The sequence below is a fragment of the Electrophorus electricus genome, chromosome 10 (genome assembly GCF_041902795.1).
Source record: "Electrophorus electricus isolate QZ-2024a chromosome 10, ASM4190279v1, whole genome shotgun sequence".
Taxonomy (NCBI): Eukaryota; Metazoa; Chordata; class Actinopteri; order Gymnotiformes; family Gymnotidae; genus Electrophorus; species Electrophorus electricus.
In genome coordinates, this window is record NC_137506.1 from 17,320,777 (window position 1) to 17,338,045 (window position 17,269).

At 43.7% G+C, this 17,269-nt stretch overlaps 1 protein-coding gene across 5 annotated transcripts in view; it reads left to right on the forward strand.

The window, feature by feature from the left end:
* adck1 (aarF domain containing kinase 1) overlaps nucleotides 1-17,269 on the forward strand; it is an 88,319-nt gene that overhangs the window by 14,656 nt on the left and 56,394 nt on the right. For all 5 annotated transcript variants that reach the window (XR_014125635.1, XR_014125634.1, XM_027013941.3 and 2 more), the window contains exon 4: nucleotides 14,350-14,553. Coding sequence is in view for 3 of the 5 variants with exons in the window: in XM_027013941.3 (XP_026869742.2) it covers nucleotides 14,350-14,553 (204 nt within the window). In the remaining 2 variants the exon portion in view is untranslated. The remainder of the gene's footprint in view (nucleotides 1-14,349; nucleotides 14,554-17,269) is intronic.

Below are 17,269 nucleotides of genomic sequence, written 5' to 3' on the forward strand. Positions count from 1 at the left end.
GCACTGTCTAAAGACCCCTTCTCCCTGTCTTATGGTTGGGGCAGTGCTTTCTGTATGGTAAGTGTTTGGGCAATGTCAAAAGCAATCAGTTCTACGGGACATGTGTAAATATTGGTGTTTATATATATCTCAAGTCCTTCAAGGGGTGGCACGATCTACATACCAATGAAACCATTCTGAAAAACAAGTCTGCACTGGAATCTCTCTTGGGTGTGCTGGGAGAAATTGGACCTTTTAGCATTTCTGTTCCCTTGCGCCCTGAGTTGGAAGGAATGCTGACAAACCCATTTCAAGCAATACACATTAATACTTGATATTTTTCGGTCATGTTAATACACTGTCAGTCTGAGCGCACTCTGGGGATGACCTAGTGAATCAGAAACAACCCTGCCACTTAAATGTCTTTACCTGTCAACCAGCCCTGAAATGGTGTGGTTCATAATCAATATCTAATTGTGTTTGTTTTATAATTTTGGTTTATAAGTATATAAGTGTACAAGAAGTATATTATAAAGGTATATGCATATGCGTGTGCATGTGTGAGCATGAGGTGAGTGTGTGTTTGTGTTTATGCATGCATGTGTGTGTGTGTGTGTTCATCCCTGTCCATCAACACTTATATTAACATTAAAAAAGAAAGTGTGTAGTTTGTGAATTATAGTTATATAATTATAATAATTATAATTATATATTTCGAATGAAATAGTGATGCCTAGAATGCAGGATCATAGTGTTTCATTCCTGAGCCCACCACCCTTTTGATCCAGTTCTCTGCTAACTGTGTGTACCTCATCAGTGGACTCCACCCATAAGCACGCGACAGAAGAGCTACACAGCATGTTTGACAAACTCAGAGTTTGCCGTGCGCCGTCATTACATGCGAGGGTATTTTTGAACCTTCTCTGTCTAGTGTGCAGTACGTAGATGCCCTCCAGGTGACCCTTTTCACAATGTTTCTATGGTTGCTATCCTCAAGATTAAGCTGGACTCTCCGTCTTGTGAGCAAGCTTTTGAGACACGAGACGATGACTGATCCAAATTTTCACACTTGTGATCATAGATCTTGGAGATCCTTATTGAAACCAGGACTTTTTCCTCAACATAGACTTACGCTGTCAGTCTTTGTGTGGACTGTAGAATGACTTGTATTTGGAGGTGTGCGTATGTTTCGGTGAGTAATCTGATGAGGCCAATTGTATCACTTTCTGATGACATTCTCATGCACTGTGTACTGAGAGCGTGTACGACCGCAAAACTTTTGTGTTGCAAAAACAAACCATGTTCTTGTGGTAGTGCCTATGACATAAAAAGACCTGGATAACAGAAAACACTAAATCACTGTGAATCATTATATGTATTCTGATATATCATGATATACCAGATATATGACATATATCATTATATGTATTCTGATTTATTATTCAGTGACTTTTTTTTTTTATTATTCAGGATGAAGATAAATTCTCTAGGCCATAAACAATAGTGGACCTCAAAGTATTCTCATGTGTTCTGACAAAGGATCTGTGATCTGTGCTCATTGTTTTATCATTATTTATGACAATCTAACAGATTATTAAATTTAAATGTGATTAAAAATTAACATTTTCCTTGAGCTTGGGGCAGCAGCTGATGTGAGGGCTATGAGATCATTTTCAAGAACAATTTTCAGCTGTCGTCAGAACAGCATGGGGGAACTGTCAAAGCACACAGGTGGTCAGATGACAAGGGAGGCATATGTTACATCATAATTGCATATGTTACATCATAATTGCAGCTTTAGGATTTTTTTATATCAATGTCACAGCGCTGTATCATCAAGGTTTCCTGATTAAAGTGTCACCAGTAACACTTATTTTAAAGACAAAGGGAGATTTCCAAAGTTGGGGGTCCAGTGATAGAATGTTCAGTTTCTCCACAGCAGGATAATAGACATGTGACAGGCTAGAAGTCTTCACAAGCACCTTCCCCTTTTAGTTTTAGACAAAGGACTTCATTCGAGAGCTTTCAAATGGGCGCCTTGTGCTCAAGAAGCTCGCCACTGTCTGAACACACAAGGAAGGGAACCCTCCCCCTTTGGTGTGGGTGTGTGTTGGTGTGTGTGTGTGTGTGTGTCACAGGCCAGGAGGCGTATGGTACTACATTTCAAGGTCTGATGAGTATGCATAGAAGTTAGTGACCCCCCCCCCCCCAAGATGATCAGCTCCCAGAAGTCTGAGGCCTCCAGTTAGCTCCTACTTCTCAGTATACCACATCCATTTAACTCCTTACAAGCCTCAGTTGGCTGCTTTGATTCTGTATCCCTTTATTGGTATTAGTGGGTGCAGTTTCCACCGCCTCATCTGGGTCAGCCATGAGCATTGATAATCAGCTCAAAAGCAAATCACTTGGCCCTTTAAAGACCCGATGCTGCATTACAGACTACAGTGGGTTTGATGACAAGCTTATGAATCAGGTCTGAAGCAGGTGACTCAGAGCTAAGAAGCGGCTGACGAGTGCCGCGTTGTGGCACTCCAGCTTTGAGGTTGATGACCACTGTTTCAGCCCATCAGGAACACACAGGGCCTACCGAGGGCAACTCAGTCAGCTCTCAGCCCACCAAGAACACGCAGAGCCTACAGAGGGCACCTGAGTCTGCTCTCAGCCAACAAGGAACATGCAGAGCCTACGGATGGCACCTCAGTCTGCTCCCATCAGTGACACTGACTTGTGTCTAATATAAGAAACATTTGTGCCATCGAAACGGCACTAGTGCAGTCAGGCCTTAAACAGCATGGAGGATTTGCACACCGTAGCGATGGTGGCGAGGCAACTCGGCAGGAGCGGCCCGCTGTCACAGGGTGCTCTTATTGTGTTGTTTTACAGTTTTTTTTTAATTGGCTCATTTGTTTACACTGGCAGGGTTCTCTCAGGTGGACTGGCCAGTGTTGAAAAGGGGACCCTGATCTCACAGCACTTACTGGCAGTGTAGCGAGGCCGAGGACCCGCTGCCTGGCTGAGCTCCATCGGGAAGCCTGTAAACAGCGGCTGTGCAGCACAGCATACCTGCATGCAAGGATTCAATACAGCTTCTCTGCTGATGGACAGTGACTGAGCCTGACATAACTGAGCAGGGGAGATGGCTTCTCCTTGAGTTGCTTCCAAGGAAATAAATATGCAGAGTGGTGATTGCAGGCCAGTGTTTTAAGGTTTGAGTGAATGCACAACGCGGAAACACTACAGAACTAGACCAAGGTTGCTGATGTTATGTTTAGCAGTTAGTGCTCACATCTTCGAAATGCACCCGAGAAGTGACTGGGAGTGATTCGTGTTATTATAAAATGCATGGATTGAACTCTGTTGGAATACCTTGACCTTCGATGCCATATACAAATGAAATGCAAATTTGTTTTTGTATTAAAACGTTTTTACCTTGTATAGAATATTCGAAGAATTAATCAGGAAATACAACATACACGCTGGCGGCGGCTGCGTGGCATTGAAAATGTCCTACACTGTAGGTTGGACGCTGTGATCCGATGAATTCCGCACACACCCTGAGGGGAAGTCTCCTGGGCTGCCCCACCTGCACTGGGTAACGCGGAGCGGACTGCAGGATTATCGGCGGGGCGCTCCACCGCGCATGCCTAGCCAACTCCCGGTGCAGGAGAGGGGGAAATGCAGAGCATGAAATTAGCTGTGTCTGAGAGCTAAATTGCTGCTGATCATCTCCCTCCCTCCCTGGTCCACTCTCATGTATGACGTTCAGAGGTTGGATTTTATTTGCTAAATGTGGGTTCCGTTTTACTTTCATGGAATGGTACAGATAGTATGGCTTGTGCAGGTGGTGGGTCTTTGTGACCTGTCTGATTCTGGAAAAGACACAGCCTCATCCGCGCGTCTTGCCACAGTCTTGGAATTTATTAACTCGGGGCTTCTCAGAAAAATAGCCGGATAATTAGCTGAGATGATGGAATAAAGCAGTCATTGTAATAACTGGCTTTTAGCATCTCTCTACTTCAATTAAAGGAGATCTCTTATGTAAAAATAGTGGGGGTCCTTTAAAATCCCATAAGAGCTTCCTGACATGAGGCCTGCAGCACTAAGCAAAAACAGCTTTGGAGGAGAAAGCATTCATCTAGTCTGGTTGTTGTGCTTATGGCACTTTGAAAGCATGTGTACGTTAGGTGTTTTTGAGATTTCATTGTCTTTGAATAAACTGCCTTTTTTAAATTATTGTTTTTAGGAAAATGGGAGCTACTTTCATAAATGGGGAATTCATTCCCTCATTGTGTGTATTTAGACGCAAACACTGTTCGACAAGTCATATGAAATGTTTTTATTTCATGAAGGATCATTTATTAAGAACTGGCTTAATGCCAAATATGCCAACACTGGATTACCTATTAATGATTCCATCATAAAAAGGATTGACTACATCTCTAAAAATAGTAGCAATTTTACAGAGTTACGCACCTTAATCTGTAATCTGTAATCTAAAAAAATGTTGCCATATGTCTTGATGCATTGCTAAACCAGAGGCAGAAATAGCAACTGAAACCATTTCCTGAACGTAATAACAGTTCAGACAGGCCCATCTCCCAAACAGACATGTAGACATACCTGGAGGCACTCGAAGCGCCCCCTGATTGGCAGAGACACGGTTACTGTGTGTCTGGGTTTAAATGAGACACTGTGCTCTTTACAACCTCCACGCACTGATGTGCCTCCCTGTTTAAATGAGAGTGAGGAATATCGACGCTGCTAATTGGCACAGAACTAGTGATATACTTTTTAAAAAAAGTGTTTCAGTTTTGATTGTGACATTTGGCGGCAATTTCACTTTCGCTAAAGTTAGAGTTGCAACATCCCACAAGATAAATGCGTTGAGTATTTACAGAAGCAAGTGAGAATTGTTTTATTAATATTGGTAAATTAACACATTTTTTTTTGGAAGTCTCAAAGGTCTTTTTGTTCTCAGCACTGATCACGTTCACGTTTATATCTCTTCCACATTCCACATTTCTTCCAGGGTGGGCTAAAGTGTGAGCTGTGAAGTGATCCAAGAGTCATAAAATACCCCATCTGGGATGGTACAGGCTGTACAAAATGCTAGGTTACTGGCCAAACGCATGTCCTGCTTTACATATCTGGCCAAAGTCCAAGCTCCTGGGGCTTTAGCCTATAATTGGACCCTATTTGTTCCACCCCCCACCCCCCCCTTTTTTTTTTTCCCCACAGATCATGCCTTCTGAGGAGGGCTTGGACCAGGAGGATGGGGGAGGGTCCTTCCAGATAAAACAGAGGCAGGGACTATTAGCCCTTTAAATTATAAGCCACTCCCGAGTGAGTGGTGTGCAATGGTGGGCGTGGTGTTTAAATCATAGGTGGTGTTGTGCTTGTGAAGGCTTAGTGAGGGATAAAAAAAAACAAAACAAGGGCAGAAAAAGACCCGGGTCCCTTTGCCTGTTTAATGCTGTGAAGATGCTTGTGCCTACTGCTTCTACCAGCCATTTAGAAATGTGTGTGTGTGTGTGTGTGTGTGTGTGTGGGTGATGTAGACAGGGTGGAGGGAAGATGATTTTCCTCCCCAGGGTGCCAGAGCAGCTCAGGAGCTGGGACGTGCCTTCCCCTCGCCCCTTTCTGCAGCTTTTGTCTGTGGCAGGTCAGAGGGTGATTATAAATCAGGCACAGGCTAGCTTAGCACCAGGCCATGAGATCACTACTATAATGAATCTCCTAGAGAAACATTAGCAGGCTCTTGCCTCTGTCTCACACTCCGCTGTCAAGCAGGTGTCTGAGAAGGTATTTCACTGAAAACACTCACCCTCGTACCATGCAGGAAGAAACTGCAAAGTGCCTCACGAGCTAAATATAGCCTAATGAAAATAAGTGCAGTTTACTTCCTGTATATCACAATATCGCCGCAATGTATTATCAAAAGGGGAAAAAAATGCTTTCCTGAAGCAGTGCCTGTTTATTTAACAATAAAAACCCAGCTTTCAGGATTTTATGTGTCCAACAGTATAACATATGATAGGCATGCAGCAAAAATTACTTATCTAACAATAAGTCTTGTTCAATGTTATCAGAGTACTCTAGCTTTATTTACATCAGAAAATAAAGAAGAAGGGTTCTGAAAGACATCCCAGCATATAACCATGAATTAGATCAACACACCTGCCTGATCACATGACTGATTTTGCCACGCCCCTAATACACCTGCAAGAAGACGAGCAAAGGGATTGTGCAGTTTCATCTATATTTTGCCATGGGATTGACACTGGATCCAAGATCACAATTATGTAACCTGAAAAGTTTTTTTTTTTTTTTTTTTTTATAATAAATAAAAAATGGCAAATACGAGTATGCACATTGTTATGCCCACAAGCAGTTTAAACAGAAACGAGGGTCATGGGGCATAAAATTGACGCGACCGCCATCCCACCATCTGACTGGTATATAGACTGTATTTGAAAGAGACGGATCCGTAGAAACCATTTGCCGTAAGTGCTTCATAGACTCTGAAGGCTGCCCGATCCTTTAATTCCGCTCCACAGCCAGGGCTTTAATTACGGCTCCGAATCTCCAGGAGAAGATCTCACCGACAGGACAGACCTTCCTAACGCACCAACAGCAATCTGAGGAGGAGACTAGAAATAAGGCTAGTCATCCAGTCTTCAAAAACTGCAGTGTGACCACATTTCTGGTATTTCTGTAAGACACGTAGGACTCTTCCCCCCCAACCAGGATAAAAACACTGCTTACTCATTACAGCAGTTAAAGCGAGAACCAATCAGAGCCTAAAAGGTTTGTGTGTGATGCCGTGCGTGTGTGATGAGTACTGATGAATATTACGGCTTTACCCACGACTCAATTTCAAAATACAATTTTAAACAAATAACTTGTAATAATCCCAATTTTATCACTGGATACAATAAAACCAGAAAGAGATGAATGTACAAAACTAATTTGTTGCAAACCTACATCCGATTTTGTTCCTTCACAAGCCATAAATTCGATCCAGTATTTTAATAAATTGCCCAGTATGGTACACCGTGACTCCAGGTTGCATTCTGTAACTGTGAAATATCCATTTGATCATGACTGGTTAAAACACTAATAATAATAATAATAATAATAAAATAAACTTGTGGTGTAACTGGTTTTCAAGGCTTTATTTAACATGTGCTACAAGCCGAGAATATTTTTATAAATATGAATGTGTTTTGGAGAGTTAAGCTCTATGAAATCAGTACCCCACATGTAGCTAATCGCAACAGGCAAAATAAATTAAGCAGGCTAATGTTTAATACATGCCTCAATGCGTTATGAAACTACCACCATCGCAGTTACTACTTTGAACTGTACAAAAATATCCAGCCTATTATCTTACATTATTGCCTCAAAGAGGAGTGAAGACGCACCATATTGAGAAAGGTAATGCAAAGTTTTGTTTGCGTAATGAGCTTCCTTGTTTCCCCAGCAGTTCCATGTTACATTTTTAAAAAGGGTTCGGAGTTTCAAATGGTCAGAAAATAAATCTGCTAGGAAACACACAAGCACTGTGGGTAGTGTAGGAGGTACTATAGAAAGCTTATAAGTGCAGTTAGTGTAGTTATTCAGATAAATTCAGATGTTTTTTAAGAGCATGATTCTAGTGGGCCTTCAGGATGCTGATCATCAGGAAGGGTCTCCTGTCCAGTGGAAAATGCAAGCTAAAATTTTCTCCAGGGAGTGTTACACTGAATTTGGAATGAGCACTCGGCTTGAAAATCACTTATTTAAAGTGCAGTACAGTAATATGTGCGTGCTTCACTGAGACTCACCTCCCTGTCCAGCACAACACAAACCCAATCCACATATTCCCAAAGAGAGAGAGAGAGTGTAAGTAATTTAGTCTAATCTCTCAAAGTTTCATTTCTTCCAGAGGACAAGAGAGAAGGCAGTCTGAAGGAAAGCTTATCGATTCGACCTGACGGCTGAGTAGAATAATAAAGAGAGATCTTGCATCACCCATCCTGTTTTGCGCCAAACCTGTCCTGTGATGCCTGGTTCCATTAATTGTACCCAGCACCAACGCTGCTCACGCAGTATTGGTTATCGGCCCTGTGGTGGCTGCGCACGTCCTGTCCACGGATCAGGTTCTGTTCCTCATTAGGAGGTTGAATGAAGTCCGTCTTTGTCATTTGTGTATCCTTCTGATCTTTGGTAACCAAACACCCTAGGAGGACTGACTCCAGAGTCGAGCACACACACTCCCCAGTGTCTAACCTCCATGATTCTTTTGATTTTTTTATACTTATCTAATTAATAAATTGAACAAAATACATTCTACTTGGGCACAGATGTTCAAGTAAAGTGCTGGAGTTGTTTAAACTGTTCCTGTTTCCTTCACTCTGCCATACCACTCCACTTTTATTCCACTTTCTAATAAAAGTGTTTCTGATTCTGAGTCTGAATTCCAGGATTAAGTCTACATTATGACTGTAGAATGGGCACCCAGGCTGCATTGTGCTTCTTTCTGAAGGCGTTTGACCTCCTCTTATCCTCTTCATTGGATCTGGCTGATTTGGCAAATGGGCCAAATGGACAAATGAGTCCGAGGAGTCGCAGGGCGGCTCGTGCGGAACAGAAACAAGCTCGTCAGTGAACGGACCAGGAGCATGTCGTCCACATCTCGCCAGCCGCGTGGCACGTTAGCTCCCTCAGCCCTCTTTAGAGTGGCTTGCTGACAGGGCACCACTCCCCTGCCAGGGTTCACACGCTGTTGCCTGGCACCGCCATTCCGATGATCCCGGTGGTTCCATGATTCCGGCTGTCTCCCACAACTTCTGCGTTCCTCCACCGCACCGGTTACGTCGGACGAAGCAGGGCAGGCTTGAGCAAGTCACACGGGAGGGCTCCTTCACCGGCGAGAGTCTTCTGCTCAGTTATATGGGATCAAAACTACAGGGCCAAGTGCATCGACGTTCTTCTTGGGCAGCTCATTACTTTATGTTAATTTGTCGTCACGGCCAGGAGCTAGCCAAACAGACCCCACGGCCCTCCATCTGGCTACACAATTTCAAGCCGAGATTGGAGGTAGCCGACAAATAGGAGCAGGAGGGGGAAAAATGAATAAGAGAGTCTTTTTAATGGTCTAGTGTGCATTTATTGACTGCTGAGAATTCCCCGAGATTGGGCAGCTACTAAATTGCCTGCTCCCTGAGGTTATTGGTGAAGTCACAATGTAAAGCCATAATTGCCTGGCAATGGCAGATGCAATTTCTATGAAAGCGTGTCTCCCCTCTCTGCTTACAAAAGGAGCGCCTGGCTAACCTTCCTGGCCACACACAGGATCCTTTTCACCGCATATGAAGCCCTGAGTTAGAGCTGCCGTGTTGAGCCTGTCTCCTTTGGGAATGCGCACTTTACAAGTGTTTTTGTGGTCTAATCTGACAAGGCGACATGAGAGAAATTAACTCAGCTGAGAGAAAGCAAGAACAGTGGAAGGAAATATAGTTTGTTCCTGCCTTTTGATGATCATTCAACATTTATGTGACCACAAAGTGTGTGTGTGTGTGTGTGTGTGTGTGTGTGTGTGTGTGTGTGTGTGTGTGTGTGTGTGTGTGTGTGAGAGAGAGACAGACAGACAGACAGACAGAGAAATTGTCTGAATTTTTTGGTGCTATTTGCCATTTAAAGGTGTTGGGGCAGCATCTTGCTGTCCCTGCGGAGGTGCTACGGTGGTTTCTGATCAATGGAGCTATAATGTCCATGCTGTAAATGAGAGAGCACGCGCACCTTAGAGGTCATTGATTACCACTTTTACCTTCGGGTTCACTTGCAGTATGAAAAGTCATTGTAACCCCACTTAAAATCACCGGGTTGGCATGCAGCAACAATAAACCACACTACTCGTAGACAATAAAACTGAATGACAGTTTTGCCTTCGGGTTGTGGGTAAAATTAGCTTTCTCTTCTTATGTTTGAGCTGCCAGCTGAAGTTGTATTTTAAATAGCTTATGTGATGGATGAGGGAAATTGTAAACTTGGTTTCAGATAATTAATAAATAAAGCTATTACATTGCCGACTCGTAAGTAATGTTAAGAATTCAGAAGAAGAATGATTGAATGCTTCATGTGTATTAACTCAAGTTTTTAAAAAATAAATACTGAGATTGTTATTCTAAAGCAGTCTGCAGAAATCTCTTTCCTGTTTCTTTTACTTTTTGACTTTTATTTGCGTGAGGACATTTTTAACTGTTCAGTGCTCAGGTGCATCTGTAACATTGTAACATATTGTACATTGTCTAATTGCACTGACCAGCACAATACAAAAAATTATTCAGCATATTAGTATAAATATTATAAGCCACATATATTGTCGTTTACTGGCTGAGATCAAATCTGAGCCAGTCTGAGCTTGATTTGGTGGAGGTGGGACATCTTTTTTGAGGTTGTATTTTTTTTAAAGCCTGTTCATGCAGTTTTATATAAAATACTGAAATATCAGGAAATAAATCGCTTTCCTTCTCTTTTATTAATATTATTATAAGAAATGTATACCATAATATTATAAGATTATATATGTAATTATATTATATGGTATTAAAATTAAAAGGGTGTTAAAAGGGTTTATTATAAAAATTTTCAGATATCAAATTTAAGGTTGTCAGATTTATGATCAGAGAAATTATGATCTATTATGTAGCACTGTGGAGATTTCAGTCATATGATAACCTAACAGGATTAGTATAGTTAAGAGCGGACAGAGACTATTCAGAGACTATAATGAGACTAAACTCCACTATTCTGTTAACGTAGCTGGGCATTGCTCATCAACAGCGGCTCAGCTCTCATTGTAAAGAAGAGTATACGTGCAGTCTTAGAGCTGGTCTGTCAAACTCTGGCCTATTTGACATTTATCTGTGAATCCTGCTGTGTCACTTCCCCCGGCAGGGGGAATGTAAACAAGAAAAGCCAGCACATCAACTTGGCTAACTAAATCTAGTCGGGTCAAAATACTGGCTATCAAACTCGCAGGAAGATAATGATTTTATGCTAAACATTTTAGTACCTAGGTTAAAATACTCATTCGTAATTCGCATGGTGATGTCACTGAGCTAGTTTTATTCTTGTACAAGACATAAGAAGGGAGAATGTTGGAGGTATATTTCGCAACACCTAACGTCTTTTATTCATGTTTTTCAAGTATTTCACACACAAAAAATGTATTTTAAAGCACTAAAATCATGCAGCTAACACTGCATTAGACCTGTGGCTTTTTTCCCCTTTCTTTGCGCTGAAAGTACCCGCCGTTACCATTTAATCTACAGCAGCGTGCCTTTAGACTATTGTCAGTGTGGGTCTTTAAGAGGTAACACGTGCAGAAAAGACCATGTTGTGTTCTAACAGAGCAAACTCTTGAATTAAAATATTACAATTTGTTCATTTAGGTAAAATATGACCTTGAAACTGTTTGTGTTTCCTGTGGATGTTTTTTAATGTTCGAATCACCACGATAATAGCATGATGATGTTATTTTTAGTTTATTACTGTTATTATGGTATAATTGCTCAAATTCTTTGAACGTTAGAAATGATCTCAGTTAAAGTGATAAGCCTACAAAAACTACACAGAGAAATAAACAAATTTGTGCCCAGATTTTGAGGTCAGCCATTTTTAATCTTAATTAAAATCTCAGTTTTTAGTCTGCTTGTTTTGTTTTTTGGTGTTTGGTTCAAAGCCACTGCAGTATATTGATAAAATATAGTAACCTACCACATGGTGTTTGCCACATTTTGTTTACCTTTTCCTAAATTCTTTTCCTCCCTGTGATTAGTAGTCTGTGGATGTCAAGATTGTTATGGTAACGTTAAGCGGGCCTGTTTGCTTGCAGCTGCGTGATCATGGCAGTTCCGCATGCTGTGCACCGTGCATCAGAAGGGCTGCCATTAACGTAACTTGTGCTTTTGCTTTCTCCTGTTACTCCAGCGGCAGCAGCGTGCTCGGACGCTGGCTGTACAGAACATTTTCAAAGGCCATCTAATGGCCCCTGCCTCCTGCCTCCTGCCTGCTGAAGTATGGCAGTGATGTCTGTGGCAGTTATTAGGCTTGTCAGAGCTCGGGGTTTTGTGCTGTTTGTCTGGGAAAAAAAAAAAAAAAGCTAAAGTGAGACAAGGGGTGGAGGGCGAGAGGGAAAGAGGAGGACCGTAGGGAGTTGTCTGCGTGCTAGCTACCCCGAAGCTCCCTGGGTTCACTTTGTGCCTCTGAACCCTCAGTGCTATAGAGACTGGTGGTTTTTTTTTGTGTTTTTTTTTGTTGTTGTTGTTGTTGTTGTTCTGCAGTGCAAAGGAAGTTAAGAGATGTGAGAGGTTGAGAGACTTACTTTCCCCTCATCCACTGTTCTCCGTGGGGGGTGGGACTCTCGTCAGTAGCCATGCGGACGCTGAGCACACTGCTTATCAAGTACAGGCTGTACTGGCCAGGGACAGAACAGTGACTATTGTAACTGCTCTGCTGTAGTGTAAGGGGTTATAAGGCTACCTCCACAAGCCTTCTTAACAGAAAGTGTTCTGGTGGTTTCTCTGAAAGAAAATCTTGCTCTTGTGTCAGATCTGTCATCCCCACCTAGGTCTTGCTTCCTGTTCTGTCAGCGTTCAGCACCTCACTGCCACCCCGTTCATAAGGACAGGAGCCGTCTTCTGAACATTTTTCTTTGTTTTTTTTGTCCTTCAGTTTGTAACATGGAGGAATGGGGGCAGGGAGCGGCTCTCGGGTGGAGCTGCCGAGTGAAAACATGCCGGGTGGCATCTTTAAACTCAGAAACGGGGTGCCGGCCAGAGAGGGCACGAGGGCAGCCAATTCCAGGGAGTCGTTCCCTTCACACCCCGATGTGGCATGTGCTGGCATGTTTTTGCCGGCTACAGCGCAGCCCCTGGTGGAGGGAAGACGCATGTGCCCTTACTGCAGGCTGTGAGGAAGAAGGATAACGAGAGAGAGGGAAAGAGAGAGGGAGAAAGAGACAGAGGTAGTGACAGAAGCATGGAGTGCAAGAAAGACAGTGGGAGCGTTTTTTCCACCCTGGGAAATCACATTTGGCACAGAGAGCCAGGCCTCGGCGATGTTAGGTGGCTGCGGATTCCCCGGGCAATTAAGCGGTGAAAAAGAGCAAAAAACGTCCTCTTCTTTCCCTCCCCTTCCCCTTTAAGAACGGCAGCGAGGCAGAAAAGCAGGGAGCTGCTGTGGCCAGACAGAGAGTGCAGGCTGAGATCATTACTGTTATTACCGCTCCCCTCTCCTCTCATTAGCTCAGCCTTCCTCTCCTCCTCCTCCTCCTCCTCACCATCAAAAGCCTGTTTGGGCTCTGGGCCGCGGCCGAGAGAGCCACATGTTTCGCATCCGCCGAAATAGAGAGTCTCCTCATCACCCTGGTAATTATCTCTTAGTTGCCTCATCTTCTTGGCTCACGCGGGGGAGAGGGAGAGTGGGGGTTTGTGGCAGGCGTGGAGCTGAGCGCGCCTGGCCCTGGCCGATCCACTGCAACGGCGGGAGCCGGCACATGGCCCAGCCCCGATGCTCCTGGGCGCCGGCTGTTCGGAAGGCTTCGGCCGTAAATCCTGCCCGTCGAGAGCGCGTTTAGCCGCTCCCGGGTGAGCCATCCGCGAGATGACCCTGAAGCAAGTGAGCTCTGGTTCGGGCCCGTACACAAGCTTTGGAATGAAAATATTACAGAAAATGCACCATGTGCACGCACACACACACTCCATGCGGTTTTAGCATAATTAGGTATATTAGGCCTTTGTCATTGGAATGACGATGTGAATCAGGGGTCTGCTGCCCCATGCAGGGCCGCTGGTAACACAAAAGGCATGTCTTTTGTTGGGGTGAGGGGTTAAGAGAGCTCATTTCACGGCAGTTTATTTGCTTGGGTCCCAGAGGGACATCCCTCTGTGAACACTATCAGCTCCACCAGCTGGCGCCGCTGCCGTGACAGCGCAAAGATCTCTGGAACGCTGACGTCCCATTCAATCACAATTTAAGACAAATTAGACAGTTAATTGTGAGGAAGTGTGCGAGGAAGATGAAATTTTTAAAAGCTATTTTGAACAAAAAAAACATTTTTTTTTTCATACAGTTAGAAAATTAAGCTGGAAGAGTCCAAATGTATGACATGTTTTGGGAGTTACACACGTTGGTCATGTGATCACTTAATTTTGTTCAAAATAACATGACAATAAAACAAAAAAACTTTTTTTTTTTTTTTTTTAAATAAGGGTTTGAGTTCAGAAACTTTTGTTAACTTCACTGAACGAATCTTTCATACTTCGGCAAGACAACACAAGATTAAGGTGTGTGTGCGTGTGTGTGCGTGCTGTTCCCGTGCAGGTACACAAGCGTTCAGCGGAGAGGCTGCGGGCTCTGTGCTGTGCTAACCGAGGCACCTTCATCAAGGTGGGGCAGCACCTAGGCGCCCTGGATTACCTGCTCCCCGAGGAGTACACCAGCACGCTGAAGGTCCTGCACAGCAGCGCTCCTCAGAGCACCATGGACGAGGTCCAGCAGGTCGTCAGGGAAGACCTGGGAAAGGAGGTGGGCCGCCGCGCAATAGAGCCTTCTCACATACTAATAACCCGAAAATACATTCATTCACTTGTATATAGATCAACTGATTTGAATAATGAGATAAAGTAATTAATAAAACAGATAAATGTACACTGCCTTACACATAGACCTGAACGTACGTACTAATGTCATCCAGGGTTGTTTGTGTTAGTTATTTATTTCCTTTATGTTTTTTTTATTTGTTTTCCTGCTTTTGTTCATGTGAAGCACACACCTACTGGTGCTGACCTCGGGCTTCTCTGTGGTGGTCAGACTGATCTGGACGGTCTGCGGCCGGCACTCCTCCCCTTGCAGCCGAAGTGCCTCTTCTCGCTGGCAGCGGTTTTGTCCTTCGTGTCGGCGTGCTCCGAGAGCTCTCTGCCTCGAGAGTGTTCTGACAGGCTTGCGCCCGTCTGTTTTTACTATGGCAGTCACTCCGTTTCGAGGACGACGCCCTCGGCTCCCCCATAATGTCGGGTGCCGCCGCTGGGGTTTGGCGTCTGTTGACCAGCCGCTCTGTCATCCCCGTGTCTCATTCGCGTTACTGCATTAGCCCAAAGCTGACTCATGCCCGCAGCACACAGCCTGAGAATTACAAAGCTGCTTGAATGTCAGGTTGTTGCTTTCTTAATATGAGTTAGACAGGATGACACATGTTTGTCATGTTGTATATCTGTATCATACCTGGCCTGTTTCTTAACTTTATAGGCTGTTCACTCTGTAATGCATTTTTTCTTGGAGCTATTTGAGCACTCATGGGCAGGGCATGTCCATAGTGGAAGAGTGTCCAGAGAGGTCTTGCTAAAAAAAAAAAAAAAAAAAGAGAGAGGGGCATGTCCAGAGTGCAGAGAGGCATTGCCAACGAGGACAGGGTGTGTCCTCTCATGGACAAAGGTGTTGCCAAAGAGAGAGAGAACGAGAGGGGTGTTGAGAGTTGAGAGAGGACTCACCAGAGAGGAGGGAGACTCACGGACAAAACACACTATCAGTTTGAGCCCTGGACTGCCACATAACCCCAAATAGCATCAGGACTGATACTAAAGCAGTACGGATGATTAGTTACTAAAGTCCATTCATTAGCTTCATACGAGCTTGTAAAATCTTTTTGCAACTCTTTTTGGATTTGCTTTGATGCTATAGTTCTTACAGTTGAGACAAATGAATGAATCTGAATTCTTGTGAAATGACCTTGAATGAGCGACGGATACCACAGACCCATGTAATCAAGCATGCTTGGCCTCAGCAGGTAGCCATTAAAGCATAGCCCCACCCTCCACTGACCTTGAGAGGACTACATCTCGTCTGTGGCAAGATGATCACATCTATGATGTTTTATTATTGTAATTATTAGCTCTAATAAATCACTCTGACTCTGCTCTCTTCCCTCCTCTCATTTCTCTCTCGCTCTCTCTCACTCACTCTCTCACACACATACACACACAATGACACTCCCTGGCAGGCGACACTACTTCTAGCGGTAGCATTACGTAATCCCAGCCTGGTCACAACTGGTTTATCAAGCTTTAGGAGTGCTTTTTTTTCTTGTGTGTGAGTGTGTGTCTGTCAGAATGTATGTCTGTGATCATAGTGGTGAAGGGAAAGACATTTTCAGATGCTACTGCTCGCCTCTGTGTGTCTGCAGCAGGACACGGACCCGTCACGGCTGGCCGAGCCCAGTGCATCAGGGCCATAATCCGTCTGTCTGCATGTCACAATAAGAGTCCCCCCCCCCCCCATGTTTTTGTCTCTCTCTGGCGTTCGGTCTCTGTGTACCTTGTCTTCACACTCTGTGGGCTTGTAGAGGTAGCGGAGTGCAAGCATTAATGGAGTGCTGAGATGATTTTCCTGTCAGCTAAATCTTTCTTTTCTTTCCCCTCCCCCCCTTTTTTTTTTCTTTTCTTTTTTGTTTCTCATTCTGTCAGTACAAATCATCTTCGTCCTGGGCTGCCAGTTTCAAATGGGGCCAGACTCCGCTGGCAGCGGCGAGGAAGGGCGGTGCAGGGGGGCGGTGCTGCTGCCAGGGCTTTTCGAGAGAGTCTCGAGCACTCTGGGGTAATCTACAAAATCCTGCTCCTCTCTTCATATTTATTTATGAGCCTTGGCACAGTCGCACACTAGCCAAAGCTGCTGCAGACAGTCCTGGATCCATTTAGATAAGGAATTATTGATATCACAGAGGCGTCGGGCGGAATAAAGACACCGGTCCCGACTTTGGCTTGCCGTCTCCCTATCTCCCCAATTCACACGCCTTTAAACTCTCCAGCCAGAGAAATATTAGTCTCCCCAACTCCCCTCAATTAATAAACCCGAGCACTGATACACAGAGTGTGCTGTCTTAGATTGTGTTTTAGCTCAGAAGACCAAAAGACAGGATTAAAAACCATGCATGTTAAGATGATGATAATGATGTTCACAATAATGTATTTATATATTTATAATAATATGAAGAAGAAGAAAAAGAAATTTGTTGGGTCATTTTAGAATGACGTTTAGCTTCTGTTCTAAAATTTACATTATTAATCAAACACATACAGTTGTGTTGGTAGTACTTTTCTAATTTTCTAATAAAATTAAACATCCTATAAAATTTTTCTGCCTCTTTTTAAATCAACTAACAATTATTTTAGTTTTCTTAAAGCAATAGGGCCTCCTTTTAATAGTTCTACTAACAGTGATTTGCCTCTTTATGTTCTAACATACAGAT